The 17,974-nt window shown below is 35.1% G+C and overlaps 1 protein-coding gene across 5 annotated transcripts in view; it reads right to left on the reverse strand.

The window, feature by feature from the left end:
- Window positions 1–17,974, reverse strand: part of MAPK10 (mitogen-activated protein kinase 10) — a 365,788-nt gene that overhangs the window by 161,343 nt on the left and 186,471 nt on the right. For 2 of the 5 annotated variants that reach the window (XM_007465713.1, XM_007465709.1), the window contains one exon: window positions 12,411–12,482. In XM_007465713.1, the coding sequence (XP_007465775.1) occupies window positions 12,411–12,476 (66 nt within the window). In that variant the 5' untranslated portion in view covers window positions 12,477–12,482. Of the gene's footprint in view, window positions 1–12,383; window positions 12,483–17,974 lie in introns of those variants that run through there. The other 3 variants (XM_007465711.1, XM_007465712.1, XM_007465710.1) reach the window with 2 other exon arrangements.

Below are 17,974 nucleotides of genomic sequence, written 5' to 3' on the forward strand. Positions count from 1 at the left end.
ACAACCCCACCTATTAGCAGAGAGGCTGCCTAAAGTCATACTAAGTTCACAGACACTGCAAATCACACCACCAGACGCAGCCCTGCCCACTAGAAAGACACCCCACCCACCAGAACACAGGCACCAGTCCCCTCCACCAGGAAGCCTACATAACCCACTGAACCAACATCATCCACTGGGGTCAGACACCAAAAACAATGGGAACTATGAACCTGCAGCCTGTGAAATGGAGTCCCCAAACAAAGTAAGTTAAACAGAATGAGAAAACAGAGAAATATGCAGCAGATGAGGAGCAAGGTAAAAACCCACCAGACCTAACAAATAAAGAGGAAATAGGCTGTCTACATGAAAAAGAATTCAGAGTAATGATAGCAAAGATGATCCAAAATCTTGGAAATAGAATGGAGAAAATACAAGAAACATTTAACAAGAATCTAGAAGAACTACAGAGCAAACAAACAATGATGAACAACACAATAAATGAAATTAAAAATACTCTAGAAGGGATCAATAGCAGAATAACTTGGCAGAAGAACGGATAAGTGACCGGGAAGATAAAATAGTGGAAATAACTGCCACAGAGCAGAATAAAGTAAAAATAATGAAAAGAATTGAGGACAGTCTCAGAGACCTCTGGGGCAACATTAAACACACCAACATTCGAAGTATAGGGGTCCCAGAAGAAGAAGAGAAAAAGAAAGGGTCTGACAAAATATTTGAAGACATTATAGTTGAAAACTTCCCTAACATAGAAAAAAAATAGTCAATCAAGTGCAGGAAGCTCAGAGAGTCCCATACATGATAAATTCAAGGAGAAACATGCCAAGAAACATATTAATCAAACTATCAAAACTTAAATACAAAGAAAAAATATTAAAAGCAGCAAGGGAAGAGCGACAAATACTATACAAGGGAATCCCCATAAGGTTAACAGCTGATCTTTCTGCAGAAACACTACAAGCCAGAAGGTGGTGGCAGGACATATTTAAAGTGATGAAAGAGAAAAACCTACAACCAAGATTACTCTAACCAGAAGGATCTCATTTAGATTTGACAGAGAAATTAAAACCTTTACAAACAAAAAAAACTTAAGAGAATTCAGCACCACCAAACCAGCATTACAGCAAATCCTAAAGGTATTTCTCTAGGCAGGAAACACAGGTGAAGAAAAAGAACTACAATAACAAACCCAAAACAATTAAGAAAATGGAAACAGGAACACACATATTGATAATTACCTTAAATGTAAATGGATTAAATGCTCCCACCAAAAGACATAGACTGGCTGAATGGATACAAAAACAAGATCCATATATATGTAGTCTACAAGAAACCCACTTCAGACCTAGGGACACACACAGACTGAAAGTGAGGGGATGGAAAAAGATATTCCATACAAATGGGAATCAAAAGTAAGCTGGAGTAGCAATTCTCAAATCAGATAAAATACACTTTAAAATAAAGACTATTACAAGAGACAAAGAAGGACATTACATAATGATCAAGGGATCAATCCAAGAAGATATAACAGTTGTAAATATTTATGCACCCAACATAGGAGCACCTCAATACACAAGGCAAATGCTAACAGCCATAAAAGGGGAAATCGACAGTAACACAATCACAGTAAAGGACTTTAACACCCCACTTTCACCAAAGACAGATCATCCAAAATGAAAATAAATAAGGAAACACAAGCTTTAAAAGGCACATTAAAACAGATAGACTTAATTGATATTTATAGGACATTCCATCCAAAAACAACAGAATACACTTTCTTCTCAAGTGCTCGTGGAACATTCTCCAGGATAGATCATGTCTTGGGTCATAAATCAAGCCTTGCAAAATTTAAGAAAATTGAAATCGTATCAAGTATCTTTTCTGACCACAAAGCTATGAGACTAGATCTCATTTACAGGAAAAATTCTGTAAAATACACAAAAAAACATGGAGGCTAAACAATACGCTACTAAATAACCAAAAGATCACTGAAGAAATCAAAGAGGAAATCAAAAAATGCCTAGAAACAAATGACAATGAAAACACGACAAGCCAAAACCTATGGGATGCAGCAAAAGCAGTTCTAAGAGGGAAGTTTACAGCAATACAATTTTACCTCAAGAAACAAGAAAAATGTCAAATAAACAACCTAACTTTACACCTAAAACAATTAGAGAAAGAAGAACAAAAAACCCCAAAGCTAGCAGAAGGACAGAAATCATAAAAATCAGATCAGAAATAAATGAGAAAGAAATGAAAGAAACAGTAGCAAAGATCAATAAAACTAAAAGCTGGATCATTGAGAAGATAAACAAAATTGATAAACCATTAGCCAGGCTCATCAAGAAAAAAAGGGAGAAGTGTCAACTCAATAGATTAGACATGAAAAAGGAGAAGTAACAATGGACACTGCAGAAATACAAAGGATCATGAGAGATTACTACAAGCAACTATATGCCAATAAAATGGACAACATAAAAGAAATGGACAAATTCTTAGAAAAGCACAACCTTCTGAGACAGAACCAGGAAGAAAGAGAAAATATAAACAGGCCAATAACAAGTACTGAAATTGAAAGTGTGATTAAAAACCTTCCAACAAAAGAAAGCCCAGGACCAGCTGGCTTCACAGGCAAATTCTAACAAACATGTAGAGAAGAGCTAACACCTATCCTTCTCAAACTCTTACAAAATATAGCAGAGGGAAGAACACTCCCAAATTCAATCTATGAGGCCACCATCACCCTGACACCAAAACCAGACGAAGATGTCATAAAGAAAGAAAACTACAGGCCAATATCACTGATGAAAATAGATGCAAAAATCCTCAAAAAAATACTAGCAAACAGAATCCAACAGCACATTAAAAGGATCATACACCATGATCACGTGGGGTTTATCCCAGGGATGCAAGGATTCCTCAAAATACTCAAATCAATCAATGTAATACACCATATTAACAAATTGAAGAATAAAAACCATATGATCATTTCAATCAATGCAGAAAAAGCTTTTGACAAAAATCAACACCCATTTATGATAAAAACCCTCCAGAAAGTAGGCACAGAAGAATCTTACCTCAACATAATAAAGGCCATATATGACAAACCTGCAGCCAACATTGTCCTCAATGGTGAAAAACTGAAACCATTTCCACTAAGATCAGGAAGAAGGCAAGGTTGCCCACTCTCACCACTATTATTCAACATTGTTCTGGAAGTTTTAGCCACAGCAATCAGAGAAGAAAAAGAAATAAAAGGAATTCCAAATCAGAAAAGAAGAAGTAAAGCTGTCACTGTTTGCAGATGACATGACACTATATATATAGAGAATCCTAAAGATGCCACCAGAAAACTACTACAGCTAATCAATGAATTTGGTAAAGTAGCAGGATACAAAATTAATGCACAGAAATCCCTTGCATTCCTATACACGAACAATGAAATATCTGAAAGTGAAATTAAGGGAACACTCCCATTTATCATTGCAACAAAAAGAATAAAATATCTAAGAATAAACCTACCTAAGGAGACAAAAGACCTGTATGCAGAAAACTATAAGACACTGATGAAAGGAATTAAAGATGATACAAACAGATGGAGAGATATACCATGATCTTGGATTGGAAGAATCCACATTGTGAAAATACTCTACTACTCAAAGCAATCTACAGATTCAGTGCAATCCCTATCAAACTCCCACTGGCATTTTTCGCAGAACTAGAACAAAAACCTTCACAATTTGTACGGAAACACAAAAGACCCCAAATAGCCAAAGCAATCTTAAGAAAGGAAAATGGAGCTGGAGGAATCATGCTCCCTGCCTCCAGAGTATACTACAAAGCTACAGTAATCAAGACAGTATGGTACTGGCACAAAAACAGAAAGATAGATCAATGGAACAGGAAAGAAATCCCAGAGAAAACCCACACACTTATGGTCACCTTATTTTTGAAAAAGGAGGCAAGAATATACAATGGAGAAAAGACAGCCTCTTCAATAAGTGGTGCTGGGAAAACTGGAGAGCTACATATAAAAGAATGAAATTAGAACACTCCCTAACTCCATAGACAAAAATAAACACAAAATGGATTAAAGACCTCAATGTAAGGCCAGAAACTATCAAACTCTTAGAGGAAAACATAGGCAGAACACTCTATGACATAAATCACAGCAAGATCCTTTTTGACCCACCTCTTAAGAAATGGAAATAAAAACAAAAATAAACAAATGGGACCTAATGAAACTTAAAAGCTTTTGCACAGCAAAGGAAACCATAAACAAGATGAAAATACAACCCTCAGAATGGGAGAAAATATTTGCAAATGAAGCAAGTGACATAGGATTTATGTCCAAAATTTACAAGCAGCTCATGCAGCTCCATGTAAAAAAAGCAAACAACCCAATCCAAAAATGGGTGGAAGACCTCAATAGACATTTTTCCAAAGAAGATATACAGATTGCCAACAAACACATGAAAAGATGCTCAGCATCACTAATCATTAGAGAAATGCAAATCAAAACCACAGTGTGGTATCACCTCACACCACTCTGAATGGCCATCATCAAAAAATCTACAAACAATAAATGCTGGAGAGGGTGTGGAGAAAAGGGAACCCTCTTGCATTGTTGGTGGGAATGTAAATTGATAAAGCCACTATGGAGAACAGTATGGAGGTTCCTTAAAAAATTACAAATAGATCTACCATATGACCCAGCAATCCCACTACTGGGCATATACCCTGAGAAAACCATAATTCAAAAAGAGTCATGTAACAAAATGTTCACTGAACCTCTATTTACAATATATAGGACATGGAAGCAACCTACATGTCCATCAACAGATGAATGGATAAAGAAGATGTGGCACATATATACAATGGAATATTATTCAGCCATAAAAAGGAATGAAACTGAATTATTTGTAGTGTGGTGGATGGACCTAGAGACTGTCATACAGAGTGAAGTAAGTCAGAAAGAGAAAAACAAATACTGTATGCTAACACATATATATGGAATCAAAAAACAAAAAAAAGGTTCTGATGAACCTACGGGCAGGGCAGGAATAGACACAGACGTAGAGAATGAACTTGTGGACACGGGGTAGGGGAAGGGTAAGCTGGGACAAGGTGAAGAGTAGCATTATCATATATACACTACCAAATGTTAAATAGATACCTAGTGGGAAGCAGCTGCATAGCACAGGGAGATCAGCTTGGTGCTCTGTGACCACCTAGAGGAGTGGGATTGGAGGGTGGGAGGGAGGCACAAGAGGGCGGGGATATGGGGATATATGTATACATATAGCTGATTCACTTTGTTATACAGCAGAAACTAACACAACATTGTAAAGCAATTATACTCCAGTAAAGATGTTAAAAAAAAAATTTCTGAATCAAAGTGAAACTAAAATATACATTATTTTAAAAAAATATGGAACATTAAAGTCTTATTTTCATTTATACCATAAAGAATATTATTCTTAAATCCTATATGATATTATTATCGTTCTCTCATTATACAATTATAAAAAGATCTAATTTATACCTAATTTTAGTAATTACACATTCTTCAACATCTTGGTTTTCTTCTCTTAAATATGCATTTTGTAACTACCTTGCCTTTTTTTAGAATGAGTTAGAGATGTATCGAGCAAACAGCCAAATAAATATTCACTTTTAGAAAAGGGGAACAATAGAAGAGTTGAATGACACATTCCTGATTAGTACTGGTTTTAGAACTCAGAGCAAAAGTGGACATTATTTTTCTTAACCTACTGAAAAATTCAGCCTTTGCTTATCACACACCACAACCTCAGAAAATGCCTGTGCAGAAAAGCAAAATCATCACTTAATATATTTTCTAAAGTCTTAACAGCCAAAGGGTAATAAATTAAAATAGTGTATTTAAGGAATTAGTTGATTTCTTAGGAACACATAGAGATCAAAATGAAATCCACAAGTTGGTGCTTTTCTGACACAGCATTATTAACTATACACTGAAAAACCACAGATAATTCTGGGATATTTTACAGCATAACAATTTTGACAGATATAAGCAATAACTTCATTTAAGCTGATTACTACCTCAACCATAATTAAACTCATAGTATTAAGCTACATTTATATTCAGGTCAAGATCATTCAAGAAGAAGTCAAGTCCGAACTTTATGTGCTTCAAGCAAACCAAACACATACATAAACTAATACAGAGAAGTTCATCATTACAGAACCGAATCTTAAGTAGGACCTGTACATTTTTTGTTAGATAAGATTTAGTAACATAACTGAATCTATTTATTAACTGGAATAACTTAATAAATCTTAAGAAAAAAACTGCCCAAGGTAGAAGACACAAATGTAACACTAAATTTACTCTTTTGAAATTTGCTTAAGAGTTAAGTTTTTATTTATTTAGAACAGCCATCATCTGTGGCTAGGAAAATTATTACATATACACACATAGTGCTTTTGTTATCCAGACATTAGAGTAGCAAAATAACATTTAGTTAACAAGTCAACTCATCTAGTAATATTTTATATCTATTATAAGGAAAGCATTGCTTTAACTAGAAAAAATTCAACATGCTCAGTCTTGGCTATCATATCTAACAAGGTGCTATACCAAAAAACACTAAGACCTCAAAAAACACTGAAGAACAATTTTGTTAGTAAGAGCTCTACAAAGAGACTGCTATTTCTGTCATATCCCCAGTAATATTTTAGACCTTATATATCACAACCCTCCTTTGGAATATATATAAAAGTCTTCTTTTTTTCCTACTGGTGACCAATAGAATCTTAAGCTTCTTTGCATTTAATCATAGTATTTTTTTCTTAGTTATATTTAGTTGCTACTCACTTCAGTCAAAACACTGTATAACTGATAGAAGATTTCAAAAAGTTCATAATGGAACTAGAGAAAGACCTTCTAGTATAATGGCTGAGATTTCCAATCCCAGAATAAAACATAATTGAATTCTGTCTTGGTAATTAATGGCACTCTAAAGATTAAATGAAATAAAATCTTAGTGAAGTCATCATACATAGTAAGTATTTGGTAAGTATTGGGGTGTTTTCTTTTCTCACTCATTATTGTTTAGCCCATAGTTACTATTGAGGTTTTTAACTCAAAGCGGAATAGGTTTTCTTTATGTTTATAAGCCTAGCCACTCTCTACTGTGCTTTAGACTAGACAGTGTGTTCTTTGAGGAGAGTAACCATACTCACCCTGTATCCCTAATTTCTACAAGTTACAGATACATGTTATAGGCACTGAGTAAAGATGTGTTGAATAAATGAATGATGGAATCAATCAATAATCAGTCGATGTGTAGATGTCTCCTTGCATAGACAATGTAAGAAGGCATGAAGAGTTTCTATGTCCTAACAGAAAGAAGCCCACTGAGCTCAGTCCCTTTATTTCTAGCATTACTTAGCCTCATAATTGTTGATTCACTGATTTGAACCTTCCATCTCTCAGGCTTTCTGAAAATCAAGAAATCATTTTAAATGAGTCATAACCAACTCATGCATCAGTAAACATTTAGAGAGGACAATAAGTTAATAACTTTTTAGATAAATATTAGACTAACACTGATGTATGATTAGCAAATTAACCAAAATGCAATTAAATATATTAATATACACTTACAAGATGGTAAGATGTTGAGAAGTTGACTTGATTTTGAAAGGCAAGCAAATTTCCACTCAGGACACAGTGTTTTTCTGAGTTTTTATTTACCCTCTTTTACCCCAAAGCATTTATTGAACATTTACTGAATTAAGATAGAATTCCAGGCTTGGAAGACAAGGATGAAGATGCCCTGGCCCTGCCCCAGAGGCAGTCACCATTGAGTGGGGAAAACACAAACCTGTACAACCAATGGTAACACAAATCAGGATGTGGTAAATGCTGTAGACACCAGTGGGTGTGCATTAGGTTTCCCAACACACATTATCTCTCTGTGTATATATTTCTTATATTTCATGTGTATAAAGCCCTGTACTATTCAGTACAGCAGAGTTCCAAAAATAGCACTTTTCACAGATTTTTTTAAAAAATTCATAGAGTAAAATTTAATAGTTCTGCCCTTCTTTATTTAATTGAGAAAAGCAGGCTACGAAGGCTTACCTATTTCTCAGGAGGATCAAGAGCTTTTGCACTTTCAATTCCCTGTTAGTCTATATTTTTGAAAAGGATTCATACAAGCGCAAACTAAAGATTATTTTTTCATCATCTAAGACAAATTTCTCTCCAGAATATTACAAGAAACCTCTTGCCTGCAAAAGCTGCTTGATCTTTTTTAAAGAAAAAAAGCAACGAAATTAATAGGAGTAGCTCAGTGAATCCCATGTTCTTCAAATAATTCAACTAAGAAAAAAAGGTTAATACTACTACAGATAATATACATATTTACTGTTGATAAATAACTACCTGGGCAATTTTATTTTCTATATTTTCTGTGATTTCTTACTGATAACAGTGAAAAAATTATAAACATGATATAATTTTTTTTTTTTTTTTTGCGATACGCGGGCCTCCCACCGCTGCGGCCCCCCCCGCCGCGGAGCACAGGCCCCGGACGCACAGGCCCAGCCGCCACGGCTCACAGGCCCAGCCGGTCCGCGGCGCGTGGGATCCTCCCGGACCCGGGCACGAACCCGCGTCCCCCCCATCGGCAGGCAGACTCCCAACCACTGCGCCACCAGGGAAGCCCATGATATAATTTTTTAAAGCCACAGATTAAGACTCAAGAGACCTGAATTCTGGATGCACTTGATCACTAATTGTTGACAAGTTACTTAAAGGTCTTTGCGTATTGTCTGTGTGGCAAGAAGTTGGCAGCAACCTAACTCTGCTGGAGATGGTGTTAAACACCACTGCATACCAAGGATTCATGAGATACCTCATGAAATGAGAAGCTTCCAAAGTACATAGTTTGAAAGTAAACCCAAGTAGATAATTTTGCCTCTAAAAATAAATACAGTATTTTATTTAAATTACTAGAATACTAAATGAGGCTCAGAGCTACAGGAAAGAAAAAAAATAAACATTATCATCAAACAAAAATTCTACCCTGGGCTTCCCTGGTGGCGCAGTGGTTGGGAGTCCGCCTGCTGATGCAGGGGACACGGGTTTGTGCCCCAGTCCGGGAAGATCCCACATGCTGCGGAGCGGCTGCGCCCGTGAGCCATGGCCACTGAGCCTGCGCGTCCGGAACCTGTGCTCCTCAACGGGAGAAGCCACAACAGTGAGAGGCCCGCGTACCGAAAAAAGAAAAAAAAAAAATTCTACCCGGAAAGTAAATAAAGCACTCTGAGTCACAACTAGAAATATTCTGCTTGCTATGATATTTTTAAGTTATAGAATATGCATGTATATTTTCTAGATATCAAAAGCTCATAGTAAGCAAAAAAAATCAGAGTCATTAAGAAAGTTCATGCTTCACTTCTCTTTATTCCTTTGCTTTAAAAGAACTCTTCCTAGAAATAGACATTCTGCATCTGTACCCAAATTTTGGGAGCTGATTTAAAAATAACTTCAACCTACAAAAAAACTCTTTGGATTAAAAGTACTAGCTGAAGTTTTAAGGCTTTTTTATTGATAATTTTTGAAATTCAGACTTAATCCTGAAATATGTAAAAAATAAACTTTTTTGTTTGTTTGTGGTTTGTTTCTTAAGTAATAATGTCCATGGTAAATGGCTAGGATCATGGACACTAAGGAAATGGCTCACAGTCATACAGCTTGCAAACGGTAGGCCCAGATATTTTAACCAGAAATTCAGGTCTGCTCATTTTTCACCAGGGCACTATCACAGTTGCAATTGATTGCATTAACCAAACATATATCATTCATTCATTAAGCAAATATTTGGTGCGAGCCCACACTATGCCAGATACTATTCTTAGTGCTACAGTACAGCAGTGTGCAAAAGAGACAAAATCCCAACCATGTGCTGCTAATTGTTCAACAAATGGCTGGGGGTGAGAGGAGAGAACTTACCTGCAGTAATTGTTTATTTACACAATGTACATATTCCTATCAAAACAAAGTTCAATCTACCAACTTGACATCATTGAACTTAAAGCTGAGAAGGGATGTGCACAATTAACTCTTGTGAGCCTTTGTGAGCTCACAGCACACCACTGAAAAAGAATCCCTGCCCAACTGAAAAATGCATTCTAGCAGAGAGAGAGAAGCAAAGTGCTAGTTACATATATAGTGTATCAGATACCAAAAAGCGTTATGGAGAGAAAAAAATAGAAAGACAGGGAAGTTGGGTAGTCGGTGTGGGGTAGGCAGTGTAGATTAGGAAGGGGCAATTTTAAATAGGATAGGCCAGAAAGACTCCCTTAAAAATGACATTTGAGCCAAGTCCTGAAGGTGGTGAAGCTGTGAGCCAAGTGGATAATAAAGGAAGAGCATTTGAAGGACGGGTGTCTAGGTGGCTACATGGCAAAGGCTTGTGTATTTATTTTAAGAATTTTTACCATAAGTGAGATGGGAAGACATCTCACTTGACTGGAAGGTTTTTTTGCTTTGCATTTTTTTGTTTTTAACCAAGGAGTGTTATGATCTCACTTATATTTTTCAAATATCACTCTTGCTGATGTTTTGAGAGTAAACCATTTGGGGGTGAGCAAAAGTGGAAGGTCTTACAGTAATCCAGGTTTGGATCAGAATGGTGCTGGAGAAAACGGTGAGAAGTAGTGAGATTCCAGATATATTTTTAAAGTAGCGCCAACAGAATTTGCTGACAGATTGGATGCAAATTATTGCCCAAAAGATGATTCTGAAGATTTTGCTCTAAGCAACTGGAAAGATGGATTTAGCATTTACTGAATTACAGCAGAGCAATTTTAGAGGAAAGATCAAGGGTTTGGTTTGGTATATGTATCATTTGCTATGCCTATTAGCCATCTGAGCTGAGATATAGAACAAGCAATTGGGTTTATGAGTCTGGTTTCAGGGAGAGGTTTGTGTTGGAGATATAACTGGGGAGTATTCAAGATACTGATAATATTTAAAACACTAGGACTCAATGGGAGCACCAGAAGAGTGAATGTAAATATATTTAAGATTTAGTTAGCTACTTAACAAAAATATATTCCAGCACTGTACTCAGTGCTATGCAAGTATTAGCTCACTTAATTCTCATAAACCTAGAAGGTAGGTACTATTACTTTTTTCCCTTTTTACAAATAAACTGAAGCACAGCAAGGTTAACTAACTTGCCCAAGCTCACAAGTAAATGGCTAATCAGTGGCAGATTTGGAATTTCTAAACCAAGATGTCCAGATCCAGAGTTCTAGTTAGAGAAGAGAAGTTATCTGAAAGTCTGAGGCTTTTGGCACTACAAGAATTTGCAGGTCAGGGAGATGACACAGACAGTAAATCCCATTCATAGCATGTAACACATTTTACTTTTCCATAGAAATTCTAACTACGCTCAGGGAGAATAGATTTACCAATGTTTTGTTTCCCTTTGTATTTTTATATATTTTCTATAATCAGTACATATTAATTCTAGAATCAGAAAATATTGTATTAAAATAATAGAAGCTGCAGAGTTTTTCTTTAAACCTGTTTCAAGGGATGCATGTCAATCTCTGTTTACAGCCCATCTTGATGAGAACATGCAACGAAAATCATTACAGAAAAAAACAGAAGTGCTCTCTGCTTGGGTTATGAATAGAGTTACCATGAAATTTACTGGCCAAATAAAAATTCCTGAGGGTAAAAATGAGCACTATTAACTATGCCATGACAACAGTTAGAACTTAAGTTAGAACTACCTAAACATACTTAGAGTAGGTACAGGTGCCCCAGCTGGGCTCTTTCTTAAGAATATCACTTGTATGAACACAGGAGTGCAGACTCTTATCTGGTCCATGCACAACACCTTCTCACTAGTGTTCACTGTAGGTTAAAGATACCTTTATTAGTCATTATTGTTGTTTTATCTTTGTTATCAACTACTAGTTAGAACTGAACATCAGAAAACAAACTGAGCACTACCTACATATTATTATATTTCAGTGCTAGAGATACTCTACTTGGGGCTCATCAGTTCTTGGATGAAAAATAATATCATAGACTTTAGCTAGTTTGATGAATAAAACCACATTTTAAGGATTTGAAAAAGACATATTAATGATGTTAACTCTAGTAAGAAATCACTTTATGCAGTGATCAAGTACTATATTTATAAACATTAAAAAGAATTATCTTCATTCCTATTCTAACATAAATGAACTGGGGGAGAAAAAAAGCATCTAGGTACCAGCTTCTACTTCCTAAGCCACTTTTAACATTACATAAACATTAACTTTAGTGTGGAACATTTGCAAGATGGGATGGCAAAATGGAAATACTGTACCTTGTTTTACCTGTAAGGAACACACACCTGACAAAAGGCAATTTTCACATCCAAGGTTGGTTCACTGCAGTAGTACAATAAATGGAGGCTCATAAATACCTATAGAAAAAAATGGGGGCATGAATTTCCAAATCACCTAATTATTCATTATTGAATAGTATAAACTTTAGTATAATTTGAATTATACACAAGGTTTCAGGCACTGCATATATTCAGCATAATCCTTGTGCAGACCAGTACTAGGTACTTTTCACAAATTATAAACATTAAATAATAAAATAAGGTTAAAAAATGTCCTATCTTCTATAATGATCAATGTCATCACAATCATAAAGACCAGATATAAGAAACTGGATATACCTAATATGTTAAAGTTAAGTACATCTTATTATAGAACACTTTCAGTTCTAGGCAACTAATTTTTAAAAATTCTCAAATACATGCTCAAGAGGATATATATATAATAAGCATATTTGTTGTAGAATAAAGGGACTATTAAATAAAATTTAATTTATAATAAAATTACAGACAGGACTTGGAATAATTGAATCAAAGCTTAGGGTATCAGCATGGAAAATATTTCAAACATGATGTTGAGTGGGGAAAAAAAACGGCTTTCAAAAAAGTATGAATATCACTGTATTATTAATGTAAAATTTTAAAGTACACAAAATAATATATATTGCTTTGTTATCTAACCATATAACCATAGATTAAAGAAAATAGGACACCATGTTAACATGTATTTAATCTTGGTGGTAAGTACAAAGATTTCAAGTATATTGCTTTCTGTATGTTTAAAATATTTTTTAATGTTGTAAAGTTTTAAGGAGAGGATACTAATCTAACAGTGAAAATGCCAAATTAGGTACTGGGTTATTTGGGAATGATGAGGCAGCATCAGAAAAACCCAACCAAAATCTTATTCAGTTCAATTAAACACACTTTGTTGAATATATATTGTGTGCAAGATACAATTCTGTGAGATTAAACAATTTTAAAACCACTATTGACAAAAGACTTCTGTTTCTGGCAATATGAATGATTAGATATCTTGAAAACCACTTTCAGTGCAAAACTTCTAGAAAGGTTAGGTGAAATAGACAAAATGTCTTTTAAAATGCATAGCTGATGGGCTTCCCTGGTGGCGCAGTGGTTGAGAGTCTGCCTGCCAATGCAGGGGACACGGGTTTGAGCCCTGGTCTGGGAGGATTCCACATGCCACAGAGCAACTAGGCCCGTGAGCCACAACTACTGAGCCTGCGCGTCTGGAGCCTGTGCTCCACGACAAGAGAGGCCGCGATAGTGAGAGGCCTGCGCACCGCGATGAAGAGTGGCCCCGCTTGCCACAACTAGAGAAAGCCCTCACACAGAAACAAAGACCCAACACAGACAAAAATAAATATAAAATAAATAAATTTATTTTAAAAAAAAGAAAAAAAAACGTTTAAAAAAAAAATGCATAGCTGAGCTGCCCAGAAAAAGGCAAGAAAAATTCTGAGAGGCTGAAAACAATGTGAAAGGATCCATGCAGAGAAGTAAATGAGCTGAAACTGTCACTCGTCCTCAGACAATCTGCCGATGTCTGAAGATCAGAAATTTAGCTTTTAAAGGGCAGCATGCAGAGTACAGGCACCAAAGCTTGGAAGCTATCTATGGTGGGAAGTTACAACGGAGACACCTGCATAAAGTTTACTACAGAAAGTTTCAAACAAAATTCTGGAGCAAGCAAAACAATCCCAGAAGGAAGGTCTGAATTGCAAGAAAAAATATTTTACATTGGAACCTGTGTAGATTTTTTAAATACAAGGAAGAATAAAAGGACTAGAATATATGAGACATTTCTGAAGAAGAATAAGGTGGGTATTTGTGGAGGTTGGGGAGGGAGTTGCTCTACCAGAGATCAGGATTTATTATAAAGTTGTAGTAAGTAAGGTACGCAGGGTGGATACAGAGATAGACTACTGATTAATAGAATAGAGAGCCCAGAAACAGACACAAACGTATATAGAAACTGATTATGCTAAATTATGTTAATATAGACATTTAAACCTGACTATATTAAAGATATCTGGGGAAAGGAGAGACTATGCATTAAACCAAGCTGAAACAATTTGTCATAAATATTGGGGCAAGGGGAGGGAGGAATTGTCCTTGTTAGAGACAATTCTCTATGGGCTTCTCATATTTCTGCATGTCTTACAGGCAGAGGCACTGGCTGCCTTTATTCCAGACTATCTTCTCAAGGATGGTTATAGAGCAAACATATCTCCCTCTGGAGCATAAGGCAGGTTTGATTGCTCTCCAGTATAATATAGATAAGGTGGCCCTCTGGGGCAAAGGTCAGGCATGCTAACTACCCACCACAAGAGATTTGGGTTCCCTAAGCTTGGGGTTCCTCTTCAATAACACCACTCACTGTATGTGCAGTAGTCACCTGACCTTCTTTGAGTCGCCCTGTGGGAAATGAGCCTGAGAAACTGGCATGAATTCTGACACTCTAGCTCCTGTTATTAACGTGAGTAGTAAAGAACTTTGATCTGACCCAGGAATCGCTTATCTTCCGCTAGCATTCATGAAAGTGTGGCAAGCTACCTTGTTAGCTTGCAGGTAGGGTAACATCTAAAACTCTTCAAAGTTCTTGACAACCCCTACCTCATCTTGCATACAAAACGCAATTTCAGACGGATTAAAATTTTCAGGAAAGGCCAAACTTTAAATAATATAGAAGGAAATGTAGTTGAATGTCTGAGGAATACATGATAAATAATATGTAAATATGTTAAGTTAAAAAGGAAACTACTGATAAAATAGACTATTTAAAATGAATCATTTCTGTTTATGAAAAAATGTGATAAAGAAGTAGCCCATAAATTTAGAAAAAATATTTGAAACACATATAACCAGAGGAAGATTTATCCAGAATATATAAAGAGCTCCTAAAATATAAGAGGAAAAAGACAAAGAACCAACAGAAGAATGGGCAAACAATATGGAATACATTTTACAAAAAAAAGAAATATAAAAAGGCTCATAAATATATGTGTAATTTAAAGCCACATTGAGATACTATTTTGTACCTATTAATAAAAACTGAAAAATATGATAATATTCAGTTTTTGCAAAGTAGTTGATCAGATGGGAATATTTATACACTGCTGATAATTTTGGCAGTTGGAACAATCAAATTTAGGGGGAAAATAGCATTATACAGTAAACTTCTGCATAGCCTAACACCCACGAATTCTACTTCTACACATATTTCCAGAGAAACTCTTGTGTTTTACTACCAAGATATATATAAAAGGCAGTTCATTAGAATACTTTCGTAATAGCAAAATAAATAAATAATAAAAATTAATACTGGAAAAAAATAAGCACAGAAACACCAATGAATAAACTGTGGTACATTCATTTAGTGGAATACCATATGGTAATGAAATGGTTGTATAAAGAAACAAATATCAACGTGCCAAATATAAACATGGTAAATGAATGAAAAGAAGTCATGGGTAACTTCACTTATGAAAGTTACAAAATATACACAACTAAACAATATATTATTTAAGAATGTCTTACTATGATAAAACTATAAAGAAAAGCAAAAGAATAAAAAATGCAAAATTCAAGAGATTGGCTATCTCCTAGGGAGGGGAAGAACACCGCTAGAGAGGGGCATGCGGGGGTTTTCAATGGTATTCGTTATGACTACTTTGAGCTGAGTAGTGATGTCAGGCAATATTATTTCATTATTATTCTTTAAACCCTACAGGTATAAAATATATGCTATTTGATATGTCTGTGATGTTTTATAATGGGAAAAGGTTCATGTGACACAAGGAACAAGGTCCTTCATTCTCTTGCTAGGCATTGTTATCTTTTCATGGATGTCTGGAACCAAAACGCTTGTAAAGCCACTAATAGGAAATGATCTTAGAAGAAATGATGAGCAGTGTAAAGCAGAGCAATAGAAAGAACTCTGTGCTTGATGATACCATTAAACTACTGAATTAAGAAATTCTGGATTTTTCTAATTCTAGACTTTCTGTTATATGAGAAACTAAATCCGCTACAGGAAAAAAACTTTACTAAAATACAGTCATAAAATAAGTAAAAAGTAAAACAAAAGAAACAATTTACTCCTCAAATTTCAATCTGTGAGATTATTTTATTGCATTTCCATGAGACTCATGTATAATTTTTGCCAAATAGTTACCTCCACTTCTTATTTTTTTAAAATTTAGTTTGCCCAGGTATAATTTACACACAGCAAAATGAACAGGTCTAAAGTGTGCAGATTGATGAGTTTTGACAAATGCATGTATCCATGTAACTCACATTGCGATAAAGGTAAAGTCTGAAAATCCCCATACCCTTTTCTTGACAATAGTCCCCAACTGCATGCAACAATGATCTAACTTCTTTCTCTATATAGATTAGTTTTTCTTGTCCTAGAACTCATATAAATGAAATCATACAGTATATACTCTTTTTTGTTGGGCTTCTTTTAGAATTCATCAATGTTAGCAAAAGTATCAGTAGTTGTTCTTCTTTTTTGCTGAGTAAAATGTATCAGTTTATCTATTCTCTATTCTGCTTTTAGACATTTTAGGTGTTTCTATTTTTTGGATATCAATAATGCTGCACGAACATTTATATACATGTATTTTTGCACAAATATGTTTTCATTTCTTTTGGGGAAAATACCTAAAGAAGGAATTGTTGGATCATGGGATAGGAATATATTTAACTTATTAAAAATTGTCAGACACATTGTCTACCCCCTGTAGCAATGCATAAAAATTCAGTTGCTTCACATCCTTGCCAACATTTGGTGTTACTAGTTTTCTAAATTTTAATCATTCTAGTCAGTGTTTAGTAGTATTTCACTATGGTTTTATTTTTTATTTCCCTGATGACTAATAGTGTTGAGAATGTTTCTCATGAGTTTATTGGCCATTTATTTATCTTACTCAGTAGAGTGACTTTTCAAGTATAATACTTTGCCCATTTGGTGGGACTGTGGGTGGTGGAAGTGAGTTGTTTGTCTTTTTATACAAATTGCAGAAATTCTCTATTTCAGATTAAAGTTTACTGTCAGTTACATGTATTATGAATATTTTCTTTCAGCCTGTAGCTTGCATACTCAGATTATTGATGCTTTCTTTTAGTAATATTTAATTTTTATGAAATTTATTTTATGATTTATTTTTCTTTTATTATTAGTGCTTTCTTCATTTTCTCAAGGGATCTTTCCCAATCCAAGTTCATGAGGATATTCTTCCACATTTTCTTCATGAAGCTTTACATTGTTGATTTTACTTTTAGGTCTACGATACCTCTCCAATTAACTTTAATTCATGGTGTGATGTATATGCTGAGGTTCACTTTTATTCCTTAATGATACACAGTTGTTCAAGCATCTTAGTGAAAAGACTTGCCTTTCCATATTGAGTTGCCTTGCTGCCTTGGTTAAAAAAATCAGTTGATTGTACCAATGCAAGTCTATTTCAGGATTCTATTCTATTCCTTTTATCTGTTGTCTATCTTCACCCTAATACCATCCTGTCTTGATAAGTGTAGCTTTATAA

This window comes from Lipotes vexillifer, unplaced genomic scaffold (assembly GCF_000442215.2).
Source record: "Lipotes vexillifer unplaced genomic scaffold, Lipotes_vexillifer_v1.1 scaffold301, whole genome shotgun sequence".
NCBI classification, from domain to species: Eukaryota; Metazoa; Chordata; class Mammalia; order Artiodactyla; family Lipotidae; genus Lipotes; species Lipotes vexillifer.